This window comes from Paramisgurnus dabryanus, chromosome 21 (genome assembly GCF_030506205.2).
Source record: "Paramisgurnus dabryanus chromosome 21, PD_genome_1.1, whole genome shotgun sequence".
Taxonomy (NCBI): Eukaryota; Metazoa; Chordata; class Actinopteri; order Cypriniformes; family Cobitidae; genus Paramisgurnus; species Paramisgurnus dabryanus.
In genome coordinates, this window is record NC_133357.1 from 11,141,901 (window position 1) to 11,169,441 (window position 27,541).

At 35.5% G+C, this 27,541-nt stretch overlaps 2 protein-coding genes across 2 annotated transcripts; both read left to right on the plus strand.

Moving 5' to 3' along the window:
- Positions 1-967: 967 nt before the first annotated feature.
- On the plus strand, positions 968-19,586 carry tmem201 (transmembrane protein 201). The gene is made up of 11 exons (XM_065285545.2): positions 968-1,192; positions 1,979-2,099; positions 3,991-4,179; positions 4,371-4,550; positions 4,964-5,277; positions 5,362-5,565; positions 13,716-13,942; positions 17,917-17,979; positions 18,128-18,409; positions 18,633-18,761; positions 18,853-19,586. The coding sequence occupies exons 1-11, from the start codon at positions 1,083-1,085 to the stop codon at positions 18,948-18,950; spliced, it is 1,917 nt and encodes a 638-aa protein (XP_065141617.1). The 5' UTR covers positions 968-1,082; the 3' UTR covers positions 18,951-19,586.
- A 5,498-nt stretch (positions 19,587-25,084) lies between these two features.
- foxl2l (forkhead box L2-like) lies at positions 25,085-27,002 on the plus strand. Its single transcript, XM_065286666.2, has one exon. The coding sequence runs from the start codon at positions 25,657-25,659 to the stop codon at positions 26,491-26,493; it is 837 nt and encodes a 278-aa protein (XP_065142738.1). The 5' UTR covers positions 25,085-25,656; the 3' UTR covers positions 26,494-27,002.
- The last annotated feature ends 539 nt before the right edge of the window (positions 27,003-27,541 follow it).

The window sequence follows — 27,541 nt, forward strand, 5'->3', positions numbered from 1 at the left end:
GAAGGAATTTATCACAGTTAAATTTGTCAATAATTCCATGATCCCTGTTGTTTACTCGAAGCTACGAAAACATGGTCTTTGAGCCTACTAGTAATGTTCGAGGTTTTATCTCTTGTGTCACAAAGCTGTACACAAGGTGAAAGGCATGAGTTAATCTGTGATATGGGAGATATTGATCATGCCGTCTACTATCATTGTGTGTTAAATGACAAGTAAACAAACTGTGAAGTTTCTTATATATGATAAAAATTTTGACTTAATTTTTAAGTCACAAAGCATACCTAGGAAAGCAAGGTTTTAGGAAAATAAATGTACATTTGTAATATGTTGCCATTTAAAGCTTGTGCTTGCAGTTACCCATGTTGCCAAAAGAGGGCAGACGTTTATGCCATATAAACATGATTTCTGTTTAGTTCACTTTCTTGTACGAGCGCGAATTAAGTAAATTAATTTAAATACACATATAAATGCAGCTGTAATTGCAGTTAATATACGTAGATATTCTGCCATATACATAGTAGTAAATAGAAAAATAGAAGCAACAAACTAAAGAAAATAACAGTTATCTAAAAAACAAATTAATTGATATGAGTAAAAATATATAAAATATAAATATATTAACATATATTAAGAAAAATAGAAAATGTCACAACTGTGCTAAACAGGTGTGCAGTACAATATGGTTTTTGTAAAAAAAAAAAAGATTTCTATAACTATTGACATGTTCATGATTATTAATTTGCATTTAATTTTTATTGAAGTCTAGAAAACGCGTTAATGTATACTACTAGTATTAGTATACTATTTTGTATACTACTATTATTTTTAATTTAAGTGCAATTTAAATGCCAAAGTTTTCGTTTAGAAATGACCCGAGATTGCTTAAACACGACCTGTGTTTTTGTTATTTCTTTTTTTGCGTTAGTTTAGTGACTTTTATTTTGACAGATCATTATACTGCCCTCGTCATGACCTTGTTTTGAGCGCGTTGTAGATTGATGCACGCATCTGTTGCTGCACGCGCTCCTGCAGCGTGTGGTTTTCTGTAAATAATAACGTTACTATCCGTTTTTGGTTTCGCAATGGAGGCCTTTAACCACATACTACTACAATATCCACCGTTTATTGTTGGTGGTGTGGGAGCGACGGCGATTGCTGCGGGAGGAGCGCTGCTTTATAAGATTGCAACCAGGTATGGTGTCCCTACTGGGCCTCGCATAACAGCCATGTTTTGCTTAGTAGAAAATGCTTTACATATGACTGTATGTAAATCCTAGTCTTCTATTGTTAACATGCAACGGTATTTGCATGTAACAGTTATAACACTTGCATTCATTTGAGTGGCGGGCGAAATTCCTAAAATGTTTTAGTGTAGTGTAGTGTTTGTGAATTTCGTTTTGTATCACAATGGTGACTAATTATAAGATAACACTAATGCCAACTTTGCTGAAAAAAAAAACAATAAAACCCATCACACGAATTTTAATGGATTTAATGGAAATTGTATTGGTTGTAAATAAGTCAAGCCTAACGTAGAAGCCACACAATTTAGTATATTTGAATAAATTATATATAATTTCGGGGATTTTAATCCATTCTAACTAACAAAAGCACTTTTTCATTACTTGTTGTTTCTGAGTAATGTTTACAAAGTGATGAATGATTGTTTAATTGGTGCATTTAGCCATGTTTTCTTGTCATTTGTATTCTCTTACATTGATCTTGTTAATGTAATCTCCCTTATCAGTAACCCATATAGTGACCATCATTTACTAATCAGATCCCTGCTGCACCTGAGAAAAGACACTGCTTGTGACATTACAGGGTTTGGGTAAAAATAACAAGAATAGAAGTATAGATTAGATTTTACATTAGTTAACTTCGACTTGGCTTCTAAATAAATACCCTGTGCTGGTGTATTTACACTTATTTAGTGCTGTTGATACCTAACTGAATTTTACTTATTTCTATTTTACAGAAAGAAACCAACTCATGTCAAAGTAAATTGCTGGTTCTGCGATCGGGATACAGTGGTCCCCTATGGGAATAGGAATTGCTGGGATTGTCCATACTGTGATCAGTATAATGGTTTTCAAGAGGTATAGATAGATTGCATGCGGATTGTTTTGAGATACTGGTCAAAAGTTTGGAAACACCTTAAAACTTAAAACTCTTGTGAAAATGTTTGAAATTACCAGTGGCGGCTCGTCGTCGCTATTTCAAAATAAGTGTTGTGTGTTTTTATAAATGTGACTTAGAAAAACATTACTTGTGTGCATCTTGATTTTTGAGACAAAACAATGGCAATGAGTTAAGACCACTTGAACATAGATTTTAGTCTGGGACTAAACTTAAAGGGGAGGTTTCCCGGACAGGGATTAGACTAGTCCTAGACTTAAACACTTTTAAGAGCTCTCCAAACTGAAAACAACTTGCACTTACATACCTTAAAATACATCAGGGCCCTTTGTTTTATCTCAAAATGCACACAGGTAATGTTTTTAGTAAGGCATGTTTGTTAAAACTAGTTATTTTTCCTAATTAAACTAAGGCCTAGTCCTGGATTAAGCTAATCCTGGTCCGGGAAACCGCCCCAAAGTCCCCTTGAAATCAAAATGGACAATTCTTATTTTTTAATGGAATATTGCGGTGTTTGTTATATACAATTTATCAGGGTGGGTCTTTATTTCTATTTTTAATTCATGTGTCCTCATAAACGTTAAGTAAAATCTGAAAATGTATTTCCCCGATCATTTTTTGATGATGTCAGCTTGCTGGCATGGGAGACCCCCATCTTCTGCTGCAAGTTCCATTTCTGAATGAAACCACAGTGGAAAACACAAGCCACGCTCGCTATTCTCCTCGTATGATAATCTGTTTCACTTGGAAATATGTCACAATACAAAAGTCAAGTAGATCGCGACTTCTTGTTCACAGGGACTTGAAGCAACAGTGTTATATTTACATTTGGGTGATTCTCACGAAGTCCAGATTTAGAAAGTGTCCAGCATGAGAATTTTTAAAAAGCCCTTGAAGCCAATTTTTTGCACATATAAGATTAAGGTCTGAACTTACTGTAACCATTATTTTTAGAGGATTTAAAAAATATTTCCTATAGAATTATTTACATTTTTTAGATTATCATTATCTAAAATTATCATTACCGCAACATGATATTACATTAAATATATGCATTTACAAACTCATGTTTCGGGAATGAGAACTAAAAAGTTGTCTATATGACAAACAAAATTTCAACTTTTATCTGGAGAGAAAAAATAAAAACTGCTTACCTGTTAGCCATCTTGAGTGTCACAGTCAATTATGTCCCTTCCAACTAATTTTTTCCAAATTTAGTTCCTTTAGGGTTAAACAATGTTTGTAAATTGTTGCGGAGGATGAGAAAATTGGTCTTGGACACATTTATATTTCTTATTATTGTCTCAACATTTACCAATGATCACCAAATACCACATGTTTATTTACTGTAAATGTTTATAGTATAACATGCACTGAAGCTTTTTATTTTTTTAGATTTTTTTATTATAAATATTTCCATGTCAAAGAACCCAATCCAGTCATGGACACGTTGTGGTAATGAAAATTTTCCCCTTAAATGTGGAAAAAACAACAAAATTGGTGTCATTTGAAATCATGTGCAAAATAGTACATGAAGAGATGTTTGTAACTGTATGCTTCTTATTTTGATAGCATTTACTTTTACGAGTCTAATTTCACGAGAATCACCCATTTGTGATATTACATAGTTTTGATGACTTTACTATTATATTACAATTTGGACAAAATATAAATTAAAAATTAGCAAGTATTTCCAAACTTTTGGCTAGTACTGTATATTAGATAATATTAATGGTTTTTTTTATGTTAATGTTCAGAAAGAAGTTTGATGTTTATCATATGCAACATGTAATCTGTGCTTTTGGTGACCAGCAATTGAGGATTTGTCCTGCACATGTTTTTGATCCGTAGAATGGGGACTACAACAAACCCATTCCTGCTCAATACATGGAGCATCTCAATCACGGAGTTTCAGCCGGTGTCCCTGAGACTCCCAAGCCTCTGCAGTGGGTCAACTGTCAGATGCTCCTGTGCAAGAAATGCAACACCAACCAAACTCTAAAGATCAAGCAGCTGGCATCGTTCATCCCCAGGGATGATGTAGGTTTAAAATTTACTCACTCATTCTCTTAATATTGAATACTTACATTTTTTTTTGTTGGTCAGTGTTGTTTATTGCAGCTAAACTAAGCAGGTTCAAAAATAATGCAGATATTTGCTTGGGTACATTTGTTAGCTTTTTAACAAATAAGAGGTGAGGACCAATAACGTCCTGTTTGTCACTTTTCCAGGAAAACTATGATGAAGAGATCGAGTTGTATAAGCATCACCTCGAGCAGACATACAAACTGTGTCGGCCGTGTCAAACGGCAGTGGAGTACTACATCAAACACCAAAACCGACAACTGAGAGCTGTGCTGTTCAACCACCAGTTAAGACGCACCCGGGATGCAGATAAGGCCTTCGTCAAGGTGATCTTCCCAGCGTTATAGGACTACATTGTTCGTTTTTACTTGGCGTGAAGATGCATTAATTAAATTTTTTATTTTTTTAACACGTTGCAGTGTTCAATGCAAGGATACTAGATTGGGTGCCAGATGCGTGACATGACTAATGTTACGAAAGTTTCTCAGATGAACCTGTCATTTTACAGTCATCATGTGTAACATGTACTAAGTGTGATTAATGACCAGTAGTGTTTTCTTAAACTACAGTTAGATGGATGTAAGTGATTGCCAGAGATAAGGAAAAGCCTGTTCTCTCTTGCTTGTTCTCTTGTCACAAGTATTGTACAGCTGCTGTTGATTCATGTCTAGTTTGGCATGCATGTATCAAGCGATCTGTTCTCATATCAGGTAGTCTTTGTTTTTTTGCATCCGTACAGAGCACGTATTCCCTCACTACACCGGGTTGGTTGATCTTGCTCCGGGTCCTTGCGTTTCTCGCCTGTGCCTTTTTGGTAGTCGTGGCTTTGTCTGGATCTGAAGTTGCCCCGCGTAAACCTTCCCCCAAAAATGACCCAGAAACCAAAGCCAACCAAAGCAGCAAGATGTGGAGTGATCTCGTGGGTTTTCTTCCAGAAGAGACCAGGGAAAACGTCCGGCTGATCTGGCAATCCGGTAGTGAGCATCAAATGGCCGTGGCCTCTGCTGGTCTCCTGACTTGCATCACAGCCGTCTTAATGGCAGGACCTGTCAGGTAAACAAGTTGAGCTTTTCTTGTAAAGTATATTTGTGTCAACATGTCCTAAACTAAGTATTTCTTCCTTGCTTTGTTATCCAGGTTGAGGAGGATTGATGCTGTGGCGTCTGTGCTTTGGCTCCTGGTGATATGTTTCTACCTGGTTGAGTTTTACCTTAAAGCGGAAATCCCTGATTGGTTGGAAGCGGTCAAGTTTGGCATCACTTCTCTTTGTTGTCTGGTGGGATTCGCTGCCGCTGTGGCAACCCGTAAATCGACAAATCAGAGGAGAGCCAGAGGTCGCAGGTCAGAATCTGAACAGTGACACTAAGATGCATTATGGGATATGTATGGGAGGACACTTTTGGGACATGTAGTAGGGTTTGGTGCTTTTAATTAAAGTTTCACATTATACTAACAAACTAATGCACTACAGTATTAACCTCCATGGCCTTTAAGACACTCGCTAGAGCTTATATAGGCTTTTGAACCACCATGCCCATAATCTGAGCTTTACAGAATATTATCTGTCTGATATGTGGTTTTGATGAAGTATTAGGAAAAGTTTACTTTATGCATCCATAGTTTGACAAAGACAGACATTTTTGTAATGCAGCAAGCAGTTGTTTTAAAATGTGTAGTTTTTCGTTATGCTATCTAGGGGTGCAACGGATCACAAAACTCACGGTTCGGATCACATTACGGATTTTGAGGCACAGATCGGATCATTTTTCGGATCAGCAAAAAAAAAGTATGGGAAAATTCTAATAACAAATCAAGAAATTACAAACATTTATAAAAAGAACAAGGTTGCACATTAAGTAAGGTCTAAAATCATTAGTTACAGAAATCAAATGAATAATAACACTGCATTTATTGTATTAATTAAATGTAATTATTATTTTTTTAAAGCTTCAGCAGTGATTTTCTCTTTGTCTTGGGTTCTTTGATTAACATTAATGACACAGACTTAAGTAGGTCAATTGAGCTTACTGTCTCTTTAAGACCAAATATGCACAGACTGCATCTCTCCGTTTGTGCACTACCGAGTCCCCTTAAACGAGCGCACAGACACAGACAGAGGGCGAATTACAGACGGCGCAGCATTACAGTCGTCCCACATAAAAACGTTACGTTGTTTTTCATTGCTCTATTAGCCAAATGTATTTTAATACACTACAGTATGAGAGAGAGTAGCGCAACTCTCTGAAATTTAAACATCAAGAGTTCTGATCTTTGAAGGATGATGTCTGACTCGAGCTGGACCGGACGCATTCAACCGCACGCGTGCGTTTGTGCGTAAAGTAAACTGATCACTTTAGCGCCGTTTTGCAGTTAAACTGTTTAAAATCACTTGAATGTTAACATTTGCAAACCTTTATAATACTTACAAATGATAAACTTTCCCTATTTAAAGTTGCGTATTAATCCGCGAATCACATGCGAGCCGAACCGTGGGTCGTGATCCGTACGAATCACGGATCAACTGCGATCCGTTGCACCACTCCTAGCTAAAGGCTTAAGATCAATGAGACATTTGACCTCTTGTTTTGGTACATGTTGTTCTGGCTGGTAAAGTAACAGCTTCAATCACGAGTAGATATTTCTAGCTGTCTAAAGCACTACTGTACTAAGTGCATTGTTCACCTAGAAACGTAATGCCGTTCCAGGAGTATTTTGTTCTTTCCTCATCTACATTGACTTTGTGATTCAAAAGCAGCATGAAATTCACACCTAATATGTACAAAGCTGTTTGTTAAAGTTACACTATTGTGCCATCTACCCTATCTATCTAACTATAATACAAGCACTGAATTATACTTTCTTTCTCTGTGTAAACTCATAGAGGATATCTTATGTTAAATAGATAACACTAAGTACATTGCTAACCATGTGACCCTATGTAAATTCAAGATGAAGTCTCATAATCTAGTATTGAGATTAGGCGAATCAAAGTTTGATTCCAATTATTGATTTTTACATTGATTTCAATCTTTGGCATGAAGATAATTATTAAGGTTATATTGTCGCCGAATGTTTTTAACATTATGTAAGATTTAAAGCAGTAAATCACATATTGGTCACATATGTTATATGTAATACTCAGTCCCTTCTGAAAAACGTGATTATGCGATCGCATGATTCAAAGCATAATTATTTTTTCAAATACGCAGCACTTTCGCAGCATAAATTGCAGATTTCCGTACGCAAAATATGCGGGGCTTGTATGATTTCATAATTCCCACATTTTCGTAGCAAAAAACACATATATCTTAGCAGAAAGATAGATCTCTTGCAAGTTCCCGCAATTTCATTGCATAAATATCCTTGCATATTCCATCGCATTTTTTAAGAAAACGTGCCACAAGATCAAGGATTTTTACCTGCAACAATCACCAAAAAACTCTGCGTTTTTCTGGAAGGACTGAATACTTCATACTCGTCAGCTGTATTAGATTCGGTATTTTATCACACCGCTCTAAGATAGTAGAGAATCACTGACTGTAACTTTTGACGCTGTAAATGACATTTTTATGGTTAAGCCAGGGTAGATGTTTGAGAGTGATTGGGTTAGTATTTGTCTACATAAATAAACATTAGGGCTGCACAATTATTCAAAAAACTAATCGGGATTGCAATTATGGGTGAAACAATGATGTAATTGCCAATATCCTCCATAACAGCCCATTTCTGTCCATATATGCTATTTTCTGTGCATTCGGCAGTATGTTTAGGCACCAAATACTAAGATTGCAATTTGAATAACTTTTTTTATCACGATTTTGAATTCCAACTAAACTAAATAACAGAAACAAAATTAATTGCTGCAATCTCTTTAAAAATTATTTTTTTATAATGTTTTTTTATATATATAATTTTCCCAAACTTTGTTCAATCCTGGACCCACCTGGGCAGGAAAAATCTATCTTAAGACCCACACATTTTTTAAAGGGATAGTTCGGTCAAAAACTCACCCCCAAGCTGTCCGAGTTGCATATGTCCATCGTTTTTCAGACAAACACATTTTCGTATATTTTAGAAAATGTTTTAGATCTTTCAGTTGATTAAATGTAATGTTACGGGGTCCATGACCTTCAAGTCCAAAAAAGTTCGTCCATCCTTCACAAAATAAATCCAAACGGCTCCAGGATGAAAAACAAAGGTCTTCTGAGGGTAATCCGCGCGGTGTTGTTGTAGAAATATCCATATTTAAAACTTTATTAACGTAAATAACTACCTTCCGATAGCGCCGCCATCTTAGTCGTGTCCGCATTCAGGATGAGAGCTTACGCTGCCTACGGAGGCTACTCTGCTGCTGCTCTGTGCCCCCGCCCTCCGAATTTTGTCATATGTCACTTAGAAAAGTGCGTACCCTACGCTAATACTCTCTCCTGAATACAGAGGAGTCTAAGATGGCTGCGCTACCGGAAGGTATTTATTTACGTTAATAAAGTTTTAAATATGGATATTTTTACAACAACACCGCACGGATTACCCTCAGAAGACCTTTGTTTATCATCCTGGAGCCGTTTGGATTTATTTTGTGAAGGATGGACGAACTTTTTTGGACTTGAAGGTCATGGACCCCGTAACATTACATTTAATCAACTGAAAGATCTAAAACATTTTCTAAAATATCCGAAAATGTGTTTGTCTGAAAAACGATGGACATATGCAACTCGGACAGCTTGGGGGTGAGTAAATCATGGGTTTAATATCATTTTTGGCCGAACTATCCCTTTAACAAAACAAAGCAAGAGTAGCCTAAAATAATTATTTTGAAGAGGCTTCCTTGGTTGTTAATTTTAACCCAGTTTGCAAATATACTAAAGCTAACTACTTATGTTGTATTTACAGACAGACGCGACAAAGCAAAGCACACTTCATTTGCGCTTTAAACGTGCTGCTTACGCATCTGTGAAAGCAAAGCACACTAAACGTGAAATTTATCCGTGCTTAAGTTTCAACACATCGCTTGTGCATTCGTATAAGCAAAGCGTGTGAATATTTAAACAGCATGTTTAAAACGCAGATGAAGCTTGCGATTGATCCAATGAAAAGTTGTCATTGCAACCCACTGTTTAAAATCCCACTTTATATGACGACTTTTCCGCGAAAGCACCCACGCATATTTTAATGTTCTGGTAAAATTTCTGTCAAAGGTTTAATAGACACACGAATCGTTATAAGTTAGGAATGAAATCGATGCTTGTATAGAGATTGTGATCTTTTACCAATTAATTGTGCAGCACAACCAAACACAATGGTGAATCAGATTTTAAAATCGATAAGTTGGCGTGTCCTTCAGCAATTAATTTAGGATTTTACACTAATAACATAACATAACTCTCACAATTATTAGTTTTTTACATTTTAATATTTTTTTTCGGATGTTTAAAAATGACTAGGGCTGCATAACGATTAATCGTGATTAATCGTTTGCAGAATAAAAGTTTTTGTTTACATCATATATGTGTGTGTACTGTGTATAATAATTATGTATAAATAAATATACACATGCATGTATAATTTTAAGAAAAAAATATTTATAGATTAAATATTTATATATAATATACATTATTTATAAATATAAAAATTTATATACACATGTAAATACGCCCTTAAATATCTACATGTATGTGTATTTATTTATGCATAATTATTATACACAGTACACACACACATATGATGTAAACAAAAACGTTTATTCTGCAAACGATTAATCGCGATTAATCGTTATGCAGCCCTAAAAATGACCAAGCAGCTGCTTCAGAGAAAGTTAAAAACATTTCGAAATGTCGACAGTAATAATCGCAATTACTATACCAAATGGATTAATCGACAATTATGATTTTTGCCATAACCTAATCATTATTACGGCTATTATAGTGTTCATTCAGTTTGATTTCATCTTTATTAATACAAAATTGATGCAATATTTATTAAATAAGCTAACCTTTGCATAGTATATAATCAACCTGTACATAAAATAATGTGAATGGAGGTAGATTGGGACACTCTTTGACATGTTGTATACTATATTATACAATGATGTGCCATTTTTTTTATACTACTAATAACACTCAACTCAAGTATTTCTAAAAACATAAATTAAAAAGAATAAATGTAGACTCTAATCCTGATGCTAAATGTGAGACATTTTCATAACTTTTTGTTCACAATGATGGATCGGGCTGATTGTTGTATTGTGGAAGGAAATGTAATTGTCTTTTTTTGAATGTGAGTTTAACATCATGTAAAAGAATGACTACAGATTGTATTTTTTTCTAGTTTTGCATCACTGTATTTCCCACGTAGCTTGTAACGTGCTGTGAAGTTCGCTTTTAATATGACTTATTGATTTGACATGGACACTTACACAATGTCTACAACTTTCTTTTTTGTGATGTTTGAAATAAGTTGATCTTTTGATATGCAATGGACCGTTATAAAAGCCATTTCAACTTTTACAAACAGGCTCTCAACCTACTTTAGAGACCCTGGCATAGAGATAAGCTTGAAATATTTATTTAGTGTTACCAAAACATGTGCTTGAACCAATTAAATGTAATACTCTGTAAATGCACACAGTAGGTTTCATTTTTTTAATAGCTTGATTAAGTTTAATCGTTTGTTGTACTGGCACATTTCCCATTTTTATACAATTCTTAAAAATACAATTAGTTTGGTGTTTTTCTAAAACTTCCTAACGCCCAAAAGCTGGCAGTTGGTTATTAATTGTAGTTTAAGTCTAGACTTGAAATTGTTTTAGCTCAAGATCATGTTGACTGGTAAACAGCCAAAGATTTATTTAGCATTACACTTATTGTTAGTATTTATATTTGATGCTTTTGCTTTTATTGATATCATACTTACACTGTAGTTTGTTTATTAGTCTAAAAATGAGTTTCTTGTATTTTACTCATTGTATTTTCATGTTCCTTTTGTATCAATTTGGTAGCTATATTTCACATGTTTGCAAATATGAGCAGATAAGTGAAACTGAATTTAATACCGATGGTTTAATGTAGTTGAGTCTGTCAAGGTTAAATCACAGATGTATCAGAAGGTATCTGGTGATGCAAAGATTGGCTGCAAGATTTAGCACAAAAAACTAATTGTATGCAATGTTGACTATTTTAATATTGGTGGTGCATTTAAGATCAACTTTCTTTTCACCCAGAATCAATATAGAATGAATGAATATGAACTAAGTTTAGTTACCAAATTGAAAGTGATCGTAAAGCCATTTATTAGGTACACATTTTATTAAATTTCATTTCACACTAGCCATTCAATATATGTACTGTGATTTCTCTGATACATCAGTCACACTGAGTGGTTTTAATCTGGATTGACTACAAAGTAATGTGAATTAAGCAAATGCATTGTGAAGTGTGTGTGAAACCGTTTCCGTCCAGAATCAATCATAAGCTGGGATTTATAGTAGTAATGTGTTGGATTGAGGTGTTTTGAGTAAAGATGCATGGTAAAGCAATCCATCAATTCTGCTCGGGGTGTGTTTTTATACATGTTTATTTAATCTATATTTAATCCAATTTTACACAAGTGAAATAAAATACTGTTAAATTGAGAACTGTGTGCTTGGCGTTTCTTTCTGAATTGTGGCTGGACATAAAAATTACATTGAAGATTGTTTGAGATAGAAGCTGTTTTTGTGATTTACTGTTACTGCATAAAATCATCTTACATAACGTAAACTTTCTTTATAATATAACCTTGGTCTTTTTAATATTGACTGACAATATGTCAGAGATGGAAATTAATATAAAAAAAAATTGAAATAAAACCTAGATGGTCCGAATCTTAAATTAGATTGAGACTTTATCTGGTTTTTACAGACAGCATCTTGTGCAAGATTTTTGTTGACATATTTGCTACTTGTATTTCTTGTTACATCACTCATTTTACACTCCCAATGGGGTGAGAATTTTTTTCTTGAATTAAGCTTTTAAGAAAAACTTAAACTTATTTTTAGATGGCAGATATTTTGTTGTTTTAAGCACAAATTCACTTAAATTTGATACATTTTGTCTAAAAACTAGACTTATTTTCTTAGGTCATTTTGCTCATCAAGAAAAAGCATCTTAATTTAAGAATTTTTAGATATTTCTACTGAAAACAATCATTTTTGCAGTGTAATGTGGAGTGCAAATTTTACATTACTTTGCATTGACAAGATTTTATCAATAAAATCTACTGTTGTAGTTTATAGTTTTTTCACATGAACTATAATTAAATATATACTCTTATACAGCATACATCAATACAACCAACGAGTCTACACTGTTAAAAGTAAAAATTGGATTAACTTAATCGGTAATAGGCATTTTACACGGTACACGGCAGCCACGAGTTTCTAGTTCATTTTCAATAGGAGACGTGCGGAAAGTGGCAAAACAGGGGCGCTTACAGAGTTGGTCCGCACGCCTTACTCTTGTACCCAAAATTTTGCCTCGGACACAGCTCTTTTCAAAGGCGCCATTAAAGATAAACATGTTTGCACTAAATGCTGCTTAAGCGCTTCCACTACACAAGAAAAACTGCACTTAAAAAATCCGGTTCCACATGATTGAATTAAGTTTTCTCAAAAGTATAATTTTTTTTAAAGTTGTTAGATCTACATAATTTAATTATGTACACCAGTTCAACATGATTAAATTAAGTTTTTTTTATATGAAATTATTGTTAATTTATGTTAATTTAATTTTAAGAAAACCTAATTCAATCATGTGCAACCGATGTCCAGAATTTTTTTTCAGTGTGTTGCCACGCAGCAATTTTGCCGCATACAGTGTGATATGCCCATATCACCCCAAAATAAAAAAATTCAACTTAATATTTTTTACTTTAAGTAATGCTTTTAAATTTAAGTTAAAGCTAATGAAAAATTAGGTGTTACCAATTGAAGTCATTTTTTTTCACCTTAAATTTTTCACTTGGTCTTGGTCACTCGCTTCAGTGAGAAAATGTTTGACAAGTTGACAAGTCTTAAGAATTGAATTATTTTGTTAACTAGATCCAACTTTCAAATTTTTAAGTTTACATGGAATATTTTCAAAATTGCTGTGCTGATTGTAAAGAAATTTTGGCATAATTCTGCTGCTTGCAATAAAACATGGCAAAATCGTAAAAATACAGAGTATCGTTCTCTAATTTGTTGTTAAAAGCAAAGTCAAATATCTCCCAAATTTCCTGAATAAACCTGTCAATGGCAGAAAATGCATAGACATTTGTGAATGACATGTGAAAATCTACTGAATTTTCCAGGCAGATCTAGCACTCAGTTATCTAGTCGTTCACAAACCCCTCATCTGCCGTCAGTATAAATGTTTGACAATGTAACAAGTTACCTTATTTGAACAAATGAGTAATTTTTAAGGGTGATTTGCTCTGTTAAAAAAAAACTCAGCAGTGGATCATATCTGTTGCAGGTATCTGTCTGGTAGTTCTTCTGACCTGTACTATAGTAATCGTTCTCCTCTGCTGTCTGCACCTGTGTCTGGGTCGTCTTCCTTCATCCCCACGCCTCCCCCAAATCTGTCACAGCTGCTCGCCCGCCAACAAAACCACAGAACACGCAAGGCCTCGCCCTCCTCGCTGCCTGGGCGACTTAACAGAGCCCTCTCTCTGGGAACCATCCCCTCCCTCGCCCGAGCAGGTGAGTGCATGTCTGATGTACGATGGGATGAGGTCAAATGAAATCGAGTGACTACATTTCACCTGTTTCATTTCTTTGTTAGGTTTTTACTGTGAGCACAACTGACAGTATTTTGCTTAAAAACTAGAGTACTGTTATTTTTATTACTTGTGAAAATCCTTCATTTTGTTCGTGAGGTAAGCCTGAGTGCTGATGGAAAGGCCCCAGGTGCTGTTTTGTGAAAGAAGTGCAGAAGTGCATGATGGGAAAGATATGGGTCACTGGCTGACAGACTGAAGTTACTCGGCTCACTCTTCACCCCAGACTGTGCCGCACCTTACGGGGGAATTTTGCCAACTGAAAGTGAACCGAAAAACAGGGAAAGTGTGTTTGAGAAATGGTCTGTTAAGCGGCTACCTGCATGTTAACGGGATTTTCCCACCACTGATGGGTTTTGAGTTACAGGAAGTAACTTTACGTTAGTTTGCTCATAGATGATCGGTGTCATCTAATGTTATAATTAGACTCGTATGTGTTTGCTTTGATTTCTGTATGTTTTAAAAAGTGACATAAAATTTGTTTAAATCTATATATTTTGCATCCCATTTCTTAAAAATGTTAAACCATGACCTTGGCTTTTTTCGTTCTGTGCTTTAGGAACCCAACTGTATGTTTTTTTTTTTTGTAATACACGCAGGCTTTTTAAAGCCGGGGGGATCAGAGGGATGTTGGGAGTGGTGTTTAAATGACTGTTGTGAGACTGCAGCAGCATCACGGTTTGTTTCATGTTTGGATCTTCAGACGAGACCAGATAAGATGGCACGCTTTAATCCGATATAGTCTCAGATAGCCTCCTTTAATCAGATCCAACGCCTCGGCAGGTGTGTTAGAAAGGCCAAAGCCTAGTATTTGCCACAACTTATTGCTGTAATAACACACAGTGGTCCCCTCAAACGCATATTCATCCAAGTTGAAAATATTCAACTCAAGCAAACAATTCACGTGACATGAAGTTAAATCCCGCGAGTATTCTAGAGCGAGTAACGCGATGCCCCGCGTTTGGTGTGTACGTAGCATTAATCTCTTCTCTGTACAGATCTGAGAGTTTAATGAGATCTTGCACTAATGCTTCTGTTAAACACGGCAGGACGTGTATCACTCATCTCCCTGCCTGCTTTTCATCACAAGCTTTTATGTGAACTGTGTACTGTACCTGCTCCATCATGTATCTCAACCCGTCTGGTTTGAAATGTTAATTGGTTTGATGGGGAAGCTCCTCTGTATGGTCGCAGCTGTGTTGGCTTCATAAAGAGACATTCCTGGCATGACGGCATAAAAGCGTGAAATGATCTTTATTTAAAAGTTGCTTGGAATTTCTATTCATATTTTTTGGGAGCGCTACTTTTTCTGAGGTGGTATTCACAGAAACGTTTCAAACAAGAAATTGCTGCTGTTTTAAACTGTATGGGACATCTAAAGTCATTGAAAACAAATGGTACATCCCAATTCGCCGACTCTATATTGTTTTTGTTACTAGTAAGTTTATGCATTTAATGTTAACTAGATGCAAATTGTGTTAAAGGAATATTCAATTTTCTTAAAAGAAAAATCCAGATTATTTACTCACCACCATGTCATCCAAAATGTTTAAGTCTTTCTTTGTTCAGTCGAGAAGAAATTTTGTTTTTTGAGGAAAACATTGCAGGATTTCTCTCATTTTAATGGACTTTAATGGACACCAACAATTAACACTTAAATCAACACTTAACAGTTGTTTTCAACGGAGTTTCAAAAGACTATAAATGATCCCAAACGAGGCATAAGGGTCTTATCTAGCAAAACGATTGTCATTTTTGACAATAAAAATAACAAATATACACTTTTAAAGCACAACTTCTCGTCCAGATCCGGTCGTGATGCGTCAGGGTGACCCCACGCAATACGTCATGACGTCAAGAGGTGACAGAGGACGAACGCGAAACTCCGCCTCAGTGTTTACAAGTGTTGAGAAAGAGGACCGTTCCTACGTTGTTGTATTTCAACTGATACTAATTAATGTCTTTGTGTCAGTTTATTGTTTACAATGGTCCGCAAATGTGCGTTTTATAGATGTAACACGTGACCTCCCTACGTCACTACGCATTTACGTTAGGTCACGCTGGACCGGATCTAGACGAGAAGTTGTGGTTTAAAAGTGTATATTTGTTATTTTTCTTGTCAAAAATGACAATAGTTTTGCTAGATAAGACCCTTATGCCTCGTTTGGGATCGTTTAGAGTCCTTAAAAAACTGTTAACTCTTTCACCGCCAGCGTTTTAAAAAAAAAGTTGCCAGCCAGCGCCAGCGTTTTTCATGATTTTCACCAAAGTTTAATGCCTTCCAGAAAATGTTCTTCTTTAAATAAATAAACATACAATATACCAAATGAAAGAACAGACCCTCTGCTTTCAAACAAAAAAAAAACGTTTCACCCTACCTTTAGTGGTTCTTTTGCAATCAGCTTTTGAATATGGGTAGGTTTTTGCAAAAACACCATATTTTGAGCAAAAAGCAAAAATAATTCCATATTTGTGACGGACTTTTCATAGAGATCTCATTCAGAGCGATCTTTAAAACAGACACGGACATGCAGCAGCTTGCCATAGGGCAATACTTCCGGTTTTAAAAAGTTGCGGAAGGGCGCCACGTGGTGTATAATAGCGGTATTGCGGAAAGACGGAAAATCTCGTCATTGGCGGGGAAGCGTTTTCTCTTAATTGACGAGATATCTCGTCAATGGCGGGGAAAGAGTTAAGTGTTGAGTTAAGTATTAAATGTTGGGCTCTATTAAAGTCCATGAAAATGAGAAAAATCCTGCAATGTTTTCCTCAAAAAGCATAATTTCTTCTCGACTGAACAAAGAAAGACATCAACATTTTGGATGACATGGTGGTGAGTAAATTATCTGGATTTTTCATTTAAGAAAATGGACTAATCCTTTAAGTCATGCACATAAAAAACTCTAATTTCAGCTTTTCTTCATTGTTTCTTATGTAATGATTACTGTATTTGGAAAAAAAATAATTGTTTGGTCACTTAACTCCTCCCACCAGCTATTATAGATAATATCAAAGATATGAAAATGCAATGCTCAATATGGCTGATCTGGGGACTAAAGTCCTACATTTCAGTCAAAGGGGACATCGTGAAAATCTGACTTTTTCCAATGTTTAAGTGCTAAAATTGGGTCCCCAGTCAGTGCTTCTATCAACCTAGAAAATGTGAAAAAGATCAACCCAGTAACTTAGTTTTGGTAAACCATTCTCTGCAAGCATGTGAAAAAATAGGTCATTGAAATTTGGCTCCTCTTGTGATGTCAGAAGGGGATAAATCTGCCTCTTAATCTACACTAGCCAACCATTTCAACATACTAATTGTAATTTCAAATACTATTTTGGATGATCATATTCGAATTGGGATTTAGGAAAAGGTTCGACTTACTTAAAATTTGGCGTAAATCATGCACTCTTGAAGGAAAACACCACAGTTTTTCAATATTTTATGTTCTTACCTCAACTTAGACAAATTAATACAAACCTATCTTTTCTCAATGCGTGCACTTCATCTTTGTTCAGCACGTCATGAATTTGTTAGCATTTAGCCTAGCCCCATTCAATTCCTTAAGATCCGAACAGGGATTAATTTAAGAGCCACCAAACACTTCAATGTTTTCCCAATTTAAAGACTGTTACATGAGGAGTTACACAAGTAAATATGGTGGCACAAAATAAAACGTGGTGATTTTTTAAGAAGATAAAAAACGAGAACTATTGTATGGCGAAAGAGCACTTATTTGCAGCACTTTGACCTCTGGCGCAGTAACACGTTTAACACATTCACAACGCGCTGTGCAAAGATGAAGTGCACGCATGTTCATTCCAAGAATCCATAACAATGTTTAAAATGTTGTGGTTTATACAGTAGCATATAAAACATTGTATTCTTTCTTTTTGTAGATTCTGGTTTTCTCTTTAGTGGAAGTAGACCATCTTCACAATGCAAAGAGTCGCCACCATCAGGTAACTCCAAAGAACTAGTTGAAATGGTGTTTTATCTTTCTTGATGACCTGATTTAAACCAAATTCATGCTTAATTTTGTACTGCATGTAAATTGATTTTAACGTCGGTAAGTAAAATCAACATTAAAATCTTTCATTTATCAAATAGACTACTTTTCCCTAAAATCTGGAAGCCGGCCCTCCTCTCCTGCCCCATCTCCAGCCCCTTCAGTGGCAGGTTCTGTCACTTCCACCTCCAGCTCTGCCAGGCAGCGTCGGCCGCTCATCAGCCCAGCGAGACTCAACATTAGTGGACAAAAGCTGCAGCTTTTCTCCTCTTCTGTGGAGCCTTTCAGTTTGGCATCACCACCTCTGTTCCTGTCTGAACACAACCACGTACACAGTGGAGGATTTTTGCCTGATGTGCCACACTTCCACTCACAAAATCATGGTATGGGACTCAGATTAGATTTCAATACTTAAAGCTCACATAACACAGGTTATGGTTAACACATTATTCACATATTCCTGGCTGTTATATTTATTTGTTGTTTGGCTGTTTTAGTTCTATTGTAGTAAATATAATTTATTAATACAGTTTCTGTTGCTTATGTTGAGTATTTTCTTTTTGTTGTTTTGCTCAGACATTTTTTATTTGATTTCATTTGATACAGGTTCTGTGATTGATGAAGGCAGTGTGTTTGAGCATGCAGTAAAGCCAATGGGAAGCTCCTCTGGGTCTTCAAACTGCCATGCAGACACAACCACAGGAAATGTTCCGGATAACAAGTCTGAATGGAAGGGTAAGAGCCCGATCCAAATTGGAATTTCAATTGTTGCTCTGTTTTGGATATTTCTTCTATATAATTTAAATTATTTTGTCACTTCTCTCAGGTTTTCTGAGCTTGTCCCTTTGGCCCGGGCTACTGTTCGCCAGCCTGACTGTTAACCTAAGCTTCATCAGCTTCTATTTGTATTACAACTGGAGATGAAAATGAGGATCAGACCTCAGAAGTCAGAAAGGAGGTCAAGCTCATCTGCAATGTGCACCGGTCTGTCCCTTGCTCAGCTCATCTGGGTTCTTACGGAAAAACGATATGGAGGACGATTGCTGCTTTTAGACAACAGAAGGATTGTTTAATAGCAGTTTAACTACATCATGAGACATACATCATGAGAAGATCTTATTCTCCTAAACTCTGTTTAAAACCAAGTATGGCGCTCGCTCGCTCGCTCTGTAAAAACATGTTTTTTGTGCATGTTTGTTGGTGGTTTTAAACACTGGATGTGTGTGAGAATGAGCGTGTTGTGTTTAATTTAACAGATGAATGTTGGACTGATTGTATTAAACGTTTCATTCAGCTTCTTTGCCAGTTACCGATGTACATAAAGTATTTTCATTTATCCTACGTCCTCAGGATAATACCACGTCATGTCATTATCATAATAAGTTGATAAGGTGCAATATGTTTGTGTTATTCTAGTTAGATTATGTGTCTTTGCGTTTGAGACTGTCAATGTGATGTTTTATTATTAAATCATGTCAGCTGCGTCTCAGAGGAAAAGAAGGATAACAACACTGTTTGTACATAAAGGATTGAATAAATCTTGTTCTAGTTATGCTGGCTTTGGTGTCTTCTGTATGACTTCAATGAAACATTTAAATGAGTCTGTGGATATTGTAGTCATTGTTTTAATCCTCCTGTACCTTACATTATACATTTATTCCATTTCAAATCTGTGTTTCAAAGCAGATTAAGACATATAGGCCTTGTTTTAGGGTGTTTTCACATATAGTTCATTTTTAAAGAACCAAACCCAGTTCACTTAAAGTGAACCGGAAAAGGAACTAGCTGAATGTGACATCAGTCCTTTTGATGACTCAAAAGAGGACCCAGTTCTTTTTTTAGTCCTCTTCAGAACCGAAGTGATCTCAGACCCTTTCTTGTACACATCACAACTTCAGAAGAACTCAGAACCCAGCTTTCTGTGCGGCAGTTTATTTTGATACAATGTCAAAACCACGCCAAACGGACCGGGACCTCATTGATTTCGCATCTCAAAAAGAAATCGAACCACAAAAGAACCCAAAACCGAACCGTACTCAGACCACCTCCAGACGTGGTCTGAGTTCGGTTCGCTTTTGGGTCCTTTTAGGGGGGTCTGAGATCACTTGGTTTGTTCACATTTACATCCTGAACTGCTCTGAGAGCGTTTGGAGGGCTCAAACTAACTAGGTGTGAAGACAGGACTAGGAGTAAGCCTTATTTAAATTGGGACATTTATGTTGTTTTTTGCAAACATTTAACTGATATATTTTAAGAAATGTTAATGCAAGATGTTTTAACCCTCAAATGGTCCTCATTTCCTGTTTACACTTCTGGTCTTTGGGGTCTATGTGACCCCAAAATTAAAAGCATAATTTTCAATAATACAAATAATATATCTTTGTTTTGTTTACTTCTCATCTATACCATCAAGCTGTGTTTCGAGAGATTTGAAGTACTTTTGTACCCATTTACCACAAAAATCCTCAACTACACCATTAGCGTGCATGTGAAATATAGATTTTTTTTATGAAAAAATCACTTAAATGATTATCTAAATTTAATTTAAATTGTTTATGGATATATTGATCTAGGTGTTAGGTGTAGAATTCCACCTTTTGCTGGTTAGAGATAAACCTAAAGGAATTCCTGTTTAATGCTGCGTTCAGATCAGCCGCGGTAGAGGCGTCAAGCGCGAGTGATTTCAATGTTAAGTCAATGTAAAGACGCGTTGACACGCATCTGGATGTCTCGCAACGCGAATGGCGCGAATTGATCATTGCCGCGGCGAACGCGCAAGTTGAAAAATTTTGCAACGCGAATGGCGCAAATTGATCATTGCCGCGGCGAACGCGCGAGTTGAAAAATTTTAACTTTGCCTTAACAAATCAGGAGCTTGCTCTAGAAGTGACGTGATTACAGAAAGCAAGCGGAGTCGCAGAAGCCCCTCCCATGATGCGAATTTTTTGTGTGAATGTCTCGATGACAAGAATTTCACACGCCGCTTTACGCGCGAATGAAGTGCATAAACTCAGAATGTTTAAGCGGCAAACTAGATGTGGTAGACACGAATTTGACACGGCTGGTGTGACCCCGGGGTAAGAAAGAAATAGCTTTGACCAGCAGAGGGCAATAGAAAGCCATTCATTTTACTGGATATGGCCAACTGCTCACAACACTACTTTAGTGATACATTTTGTAAATTTTTGTATATATTAATATTAGAAAGGACATTAAAAATAAATATTATTTCAAATAGTAGAATTTTTGTAGTTTTCGATGCATTTTTAAATGTCTGTTTTTACAAAATGCCACAGAATTTGTGTTTTTGTACCATATATGTTTGTGTGAGCCTGGTTTTCTACATTGCATTTGTGCACAAGTACAAGGCCTCAGATTTATGCTGGATTTATTGATTTTTTTTGCATTTCCTATTCAATTGGGGTCATATTGACCCAAAGAAGAGATTATTTAAAAAATGTTTTACATACTTTCAGAACAACTGAATCAAGCCCAGTTTTTTGTATATGTATAGATTGATAATGTAGGAAAAGTAAAAAAAAAATATTTTTGATAAGGAAGGAAACCACTTTTTCAACTAATGAAATGTTGATTGGGGTCATATAGACCCCAAAGACCAATTGAGGGTTAAGTTAAGGCACCTCAAACATTCATTATATTCTGGGACTAGACTTAAGCCTTGTCTGTGATATCGGGCCATAAGCATTTCACCTTTTTTGTGAACATTGCTAAAATACTTTGTTGTCCCTTTTTATGAGGCATAAGATATGTTTATCATTTATTGGACGGTTTAGTTGCTTTGTGAACATCAGAAAAATCCTCAGGTGGCTTAATCTGTATTCCAGATCATTTTGAGTATGTGTGTTTTGGGGAAAAATTGTTGAAAAAATAATTACAGAGCTTTTTTGTACGTTGTACTTGGAAAAGCTGAGTTGTTCTTGCATGTTACCTCTAAAATTAATTCGTAATGGTCTGATATTTTCTCAATAAGCAGTAAGTGAAAAGTTACATAATTGAGGCATTTGATATAATGTGTCAAGTTGTCGATTTAAATTTTTGCATTTACTGTTTTGACAACATTTGCCATTTCTGTTGTCGTCTAGTCAAACTAGTCGTCTTATTTGATTGTATTCTTGTTTGAATATTAAAATTAATTAAAATTTCTATTTGGGTATGTTTCATTTTAATAAATTAAATAATAAAGTACTTATTGCATTTGAATAATTTTACATTCAAGTGTAATTATAGCAAACAAAATGTACTAAACGACAAAACTGAATTTTTAAAAATACACTGGAACTTTCAATGTTTATCTTTCTTCATGACTGGTTCAGTGTCGTCAGTATGTCTACTGAGAGACAGTGATAACAATCTCAATTCTTCCAACATTGTATGTTTTCAGCTCTGAGTGTGGGTGGTTGTGTGAGAGACTACAACGACATCAATGTCCATTTCCCCAGAAATGGAGAACATGATTTGAATTACAAAGCAGCAATCCGCTTTGTGCTATTATTATTATGGAAACTGACCACAGAAGTTATGTAGAGAAGATGAATTTTAGGACTTTATTAACATTGAGAAACATACACGCCAATGTATTTGCCCACACGCATAAGTCGCAATCACCATGGATGAAACTAGCTGAGTGGGAAATTCCGAAATATAGGCAAGTTAACACACGCATCATTGTGTGAAGAGTGTTTAATTTTATTGTAAGACAATTATTAAGACTAAAAACATATTAACTTTTGGGCAGTTAGATAAGGATAAGTAAAACAAACAGTTGTGATGATATTGTAATTTACATTCCTAAAAATCTGAAGTTTTGAGGTTAGCCAGACATGAGAAGACAGTTTGGCATGTGACTATTTACTCTATTTGCACTTTACAATAAGTTTGTATTATTAAACTTTAGTAAATGAACAAACAATGAACAATATAGTTTTTCAGCATTTATTAATTCTTGTTAATGGCAATACAGTTAATCATGTTAGTTTATTAACCCTCATAAGCCCCTATTTTCCTGTATATGTTAGAGTTCCCTGGGGGTAAAAATGACAATAGAAATTAAAACGGTGATTACAAAAAATATATACATTTTTAATGATACAAATAATATTTAATTTTTTTGGTTTACTTCCCATCTATACAATAATGCGTGTTTTGGGAGATGTGAAGTACTTTTGTACCTGTTTACCAATCAATTCCTCAACTACACCATTAGCTTGCCTGTAAAATATCAATTTTTTATGAAAAATTCACATAAATGATTATCTTTGATTTAAATTGTTTTTAGATATTGATCTAGTTGTTATGTGTTGAATTCAACCATTTGGTTTATAGAAAAAAAAACGTTTTATGGTTACAGTTTAGGAAATAAATCATTTTGACCAGCAGATGCCCATAGAGACCCATTCATTTTACTGGATGTGGCCAACTGCTCAACATCAATACTTAAGTGAAACATTTTGTGAATTTATGTTTATATAAACATTAGAAAGGTCATTAAAAATAAATTCAATATAGAAACTAATTTCAAATAGTAGAATTTTTTTGTCGTTTTGAATCTATTTTGAAATGTCTGTTTTTACAAAATGCCACAGAAATTTGACTAAATGTAAGGGTGTTTGTCTGTGTGTGTGTGTCAGTGTGTGTGTGCGTGCGCATGCGTGCGTGTTTGTGACTTTGTCTTTTTGTGTATGTCTGTGTCTTTATGTGTGTGTAAGTTTTACTTTGTGCGTGTGTGAGTCTGTGTGTTTGTGCGTCTGTGTGTGTTTGTATGTGTGTGGGCACTTTACATCTTTGTTTTGCATGGCTGTTTTTTGCCAAATTCTGTAAAAAATGCTCTCTGTGTCATTCATACCTGTGTGTGTGTGTGTGTGTGTGTGTGTGTGTGTGTGTGTGTGTGTGTGTGTGTGTGTGTGTGTGTGTGTGTGTGTGTGTGTGTGATTGAGCATGTCTTTTCTATATTGCATTATGCTCTAGTGCCAGGCCTACCTTTCTGTGTCAAAATTTCCTGATTTATTCTGGATGCATTGATTTTATTTGATGAATAACAAGAAAAAAACGATTTTTTTTGCATTTTCCAATCATTTCAATTGGGGTCATTTTTACCCCCAAAGGGCCTCTTTTGGTGTTTTTTTACACCTCTTTAGAAGGACCGAATCAAGCCCCCTTTTTTTGTATGAATCTTGACAGATAATCTGGAAAAGTCACAAAATCTTATTCCACTGAGATGAGGGGAACCATGTTTTTTAACTAAATAAAAGTGGCTTGGGGGTAAGATTGACCCCAAGGGACTTATTAGGTTTAAGTTAACAGTTTAATTAAACGTTTGATTTTGATAATATATTAGTAAATGCTAAAATTAACATGAACTAAAATTAATAAATGCTGTAGACTTATGGTTCAAGTTCATGTTAGCTTATTCATTAACTAATTGTTAACAACCTTATTGTAAAATGATACCCATTCATATTTGTATATCAGTTCTTAATCAACGTTTTTATATATTAATCAATTATCCTATAAACATTTACAGACCTAATCATATTCATTAGCAAATAGTATATTAAAACACAACCAAATTCTCACAAGAACTTAAATTGTATAAAAAGATGGTAAAAAACTTATTTACATTAGTATATACATGGAAATCTATAACCATGCAACAATTAAAAAAAATCTAACTACATTTATTGCTAACTGACATTTAATTAAAAACTATCCTGTTCACAAGAATATTGAAGGCTACAATCTCGTGAAATGACACCGTATCACACATTAACAGGTTAATATATAAACAAAAATTTGTTATCAGAGATGCCGATGTTTGTTTATGTAGTGCTGGCTTTGATTGTTCTCATTTGATCTATGATTGGACAGGCCAGCAGTGGTGAGTCTGAAGTAAGTTTACAAACTTTATTTGTATTTGATCTTCAGACATGAATAAAACCCAAAGAAGTTACAATCTAGAAAAAGTTTGAATTTGTACAATAAGTTGTGCAATCATGCAAAACATCATTATAAAGGTCAGGAATAAAGGAGAGATAATTTCAGAAGGAAATACTGTAGTATTTACTATAGTATTATAGTGTGGCATATTTTAGTAAATTACTAAACTTTAGTGTATACTGTAGGCTAGTGTTCTGTCGTATTCATTATTGTAATAAACTGTATACTTTAAAACTTATGTACTATAGTCATGTTACTACAGTTTGCTATATTAAATACAAAATTTACTACAGTATTATTTCATGTGGCAGTAGAAACCCTGTGTAAGCAGCAGCCTGTATTTGTCAATTTTAAATAAATGGATCTTTTGATTTTATTAAACCACCACCAAATGTCGTCCAGCACAAAAGAACATCAAACGACTGTTTACAAAACATACAACAACCAGACAAAACACACCTGCGACCCTCTTTCATGTCATATTTGCGAACTTTTGACCTGAGTTTTAGTAAAATTGGCCCGTGGGAAAAAGAGACGGGAGGGAGAACGAGTGGGCGGAGTCTCATCGAACCTGTAGCACACCTGGACAGTTTCATCCTTACTCATGTGAAGTGCAGAACAGAGTGCTGGACCTGACCTGGATCATCCATATCAAGTGGACTTACCAGCTGCCACAATGGATAGCGATCAGTCGGACTCCACAGTGTCCACCACCGGGAATCAAACTAAAAGCCACGCGTGCAGGTGCACCACAGAGGACAGACCGGCTGGAGCTGAAGCCCCAGAGAAGCCACCTTATTCATACGTGGCCCTTATTGCAATGGCCATCAAAGAAAGCGAGGACAAGAGGCTGACCCTTAATGATATCTACAGCTTTATCGTTTCCAAGTTTCCATATTACGAGAAGAACAAAAAGGGTTGGCAGAACAGCATCAGACACAACCTGAGCCTGAACGAGTGTTTCGTGAAAGTGCCCCGGGAGAGCGGTGGGGAGAGAAAGGGCAACTTCTGGACCCTGGATCCTGCATATGAAGATATGTTTGAGCATGGAAACTACAGGCGCAGGAGGCGCGTCAAGAGACCCTACCGATCGCCCGCTTTACCTTATTTACCGGGCGCGTCTGGATTTCATCTCACCGACTCTTACTGCCTGCAGCAGGAGCCCGTTTTCTGGCAGACCCCGTTCAGCAGCCCCACCTGGAGTCAGCACCAGTCCGGTTCTCCAACGCAGCTTGCCAACTTCCAGCACCTGCAGCCTATGCTCGGTAACGCACGTCCCCTATCGCCAAATGATTACGCCAACGCTCCTGTGAGTTATTATCATGGTCACCCTCACATTCACCCTCCCTACAGGTCGTACCACCGGCATCCGGGTGCTTTGGTGCCTTTGAGCGCGCGTACGTACACCGGAATGACCCCTCCGGTGAGTCCGGGCGCGAGCTCCGTCTCCACGTGCGGCTTTCCGCAGCATCACAGCAGGCATCCTGAAGTCGTGCATCATCCGTTTGACTGATGGACAGATTTGGGATCTTTATTTGTTCAGTTCACGAGATTTTTCATGTTGATACCTGGACATGTTAAGTCCGTTCCTATTGTTTTTGGAATTAATACGTTAAACGTAATGTTCACAAATGAATGAAAACGAAGTTAAAATTGATTAAAGAGAAAAACACATTTTATTTTGTGGTAAATTTGGCATTATGGGTTAATTCGTGATTGTTACATTATAAGAAAGTGACAAAAATTTTTAAATAATTGGAACAAAAATCTGAAGAGCATTTGATTGAAACCGATAGACTTTATTTTATAAAATTTTGCAAATGTCTAAAGGAAGCATCAAGCTAATGAAGCATATTTATTTGTTTATCTTGTGTTGAAATCTTTTGGATCTACGATTTGCATAGCAATTTTACTGTAAAAATATTTTGTTTAGGACAGTTGGAAATTCTTGTTTTAAAACTCTGGTTTACGAGAATGTTTTATACATTGGATTGTGTATTTTCTTTAAATATGTTTTATATATTAAATAGAGGTTTATTATCTGTATTTCTGGAGTTTAAAAATATTTTTATATGCAAATGTTCGTAACTTGTTGATTTTCCTCTGATAAAATTTTGATAATTATGCACAGGATTCTCTCATTTATTAGATAATTCATTTTTATCTCACTTATTACATTTTATAAAAATAAACAAAAATGATTTAGCTCTTCCATACGAATAAAGTAAATATATTTATGACTTTTTTGAGCATTTAATTTAAAAAATGTAATCGAAAACAAGACCACATTAGGCTAACTTCTTTCTGTAACGACCTCTAAAATATCTTAAAAGGTTTAATGGCGCCCCCTTGTAGCCTTTAGATATATTAACCGTATCTGAATATTAACTGAATGTTGTGTTTTATATAAATCTTCATTTTTGTTCGTCTTTATTTTTGTTTGATTAATCAATAAATATATTAAATATTTTTAAACATAATTTTAATTACATTTTAATAAAATGCGGATTATTCTTCTATAACTTAGTTTCTAAATGGACTGCATCGGTTCACAAAAAACT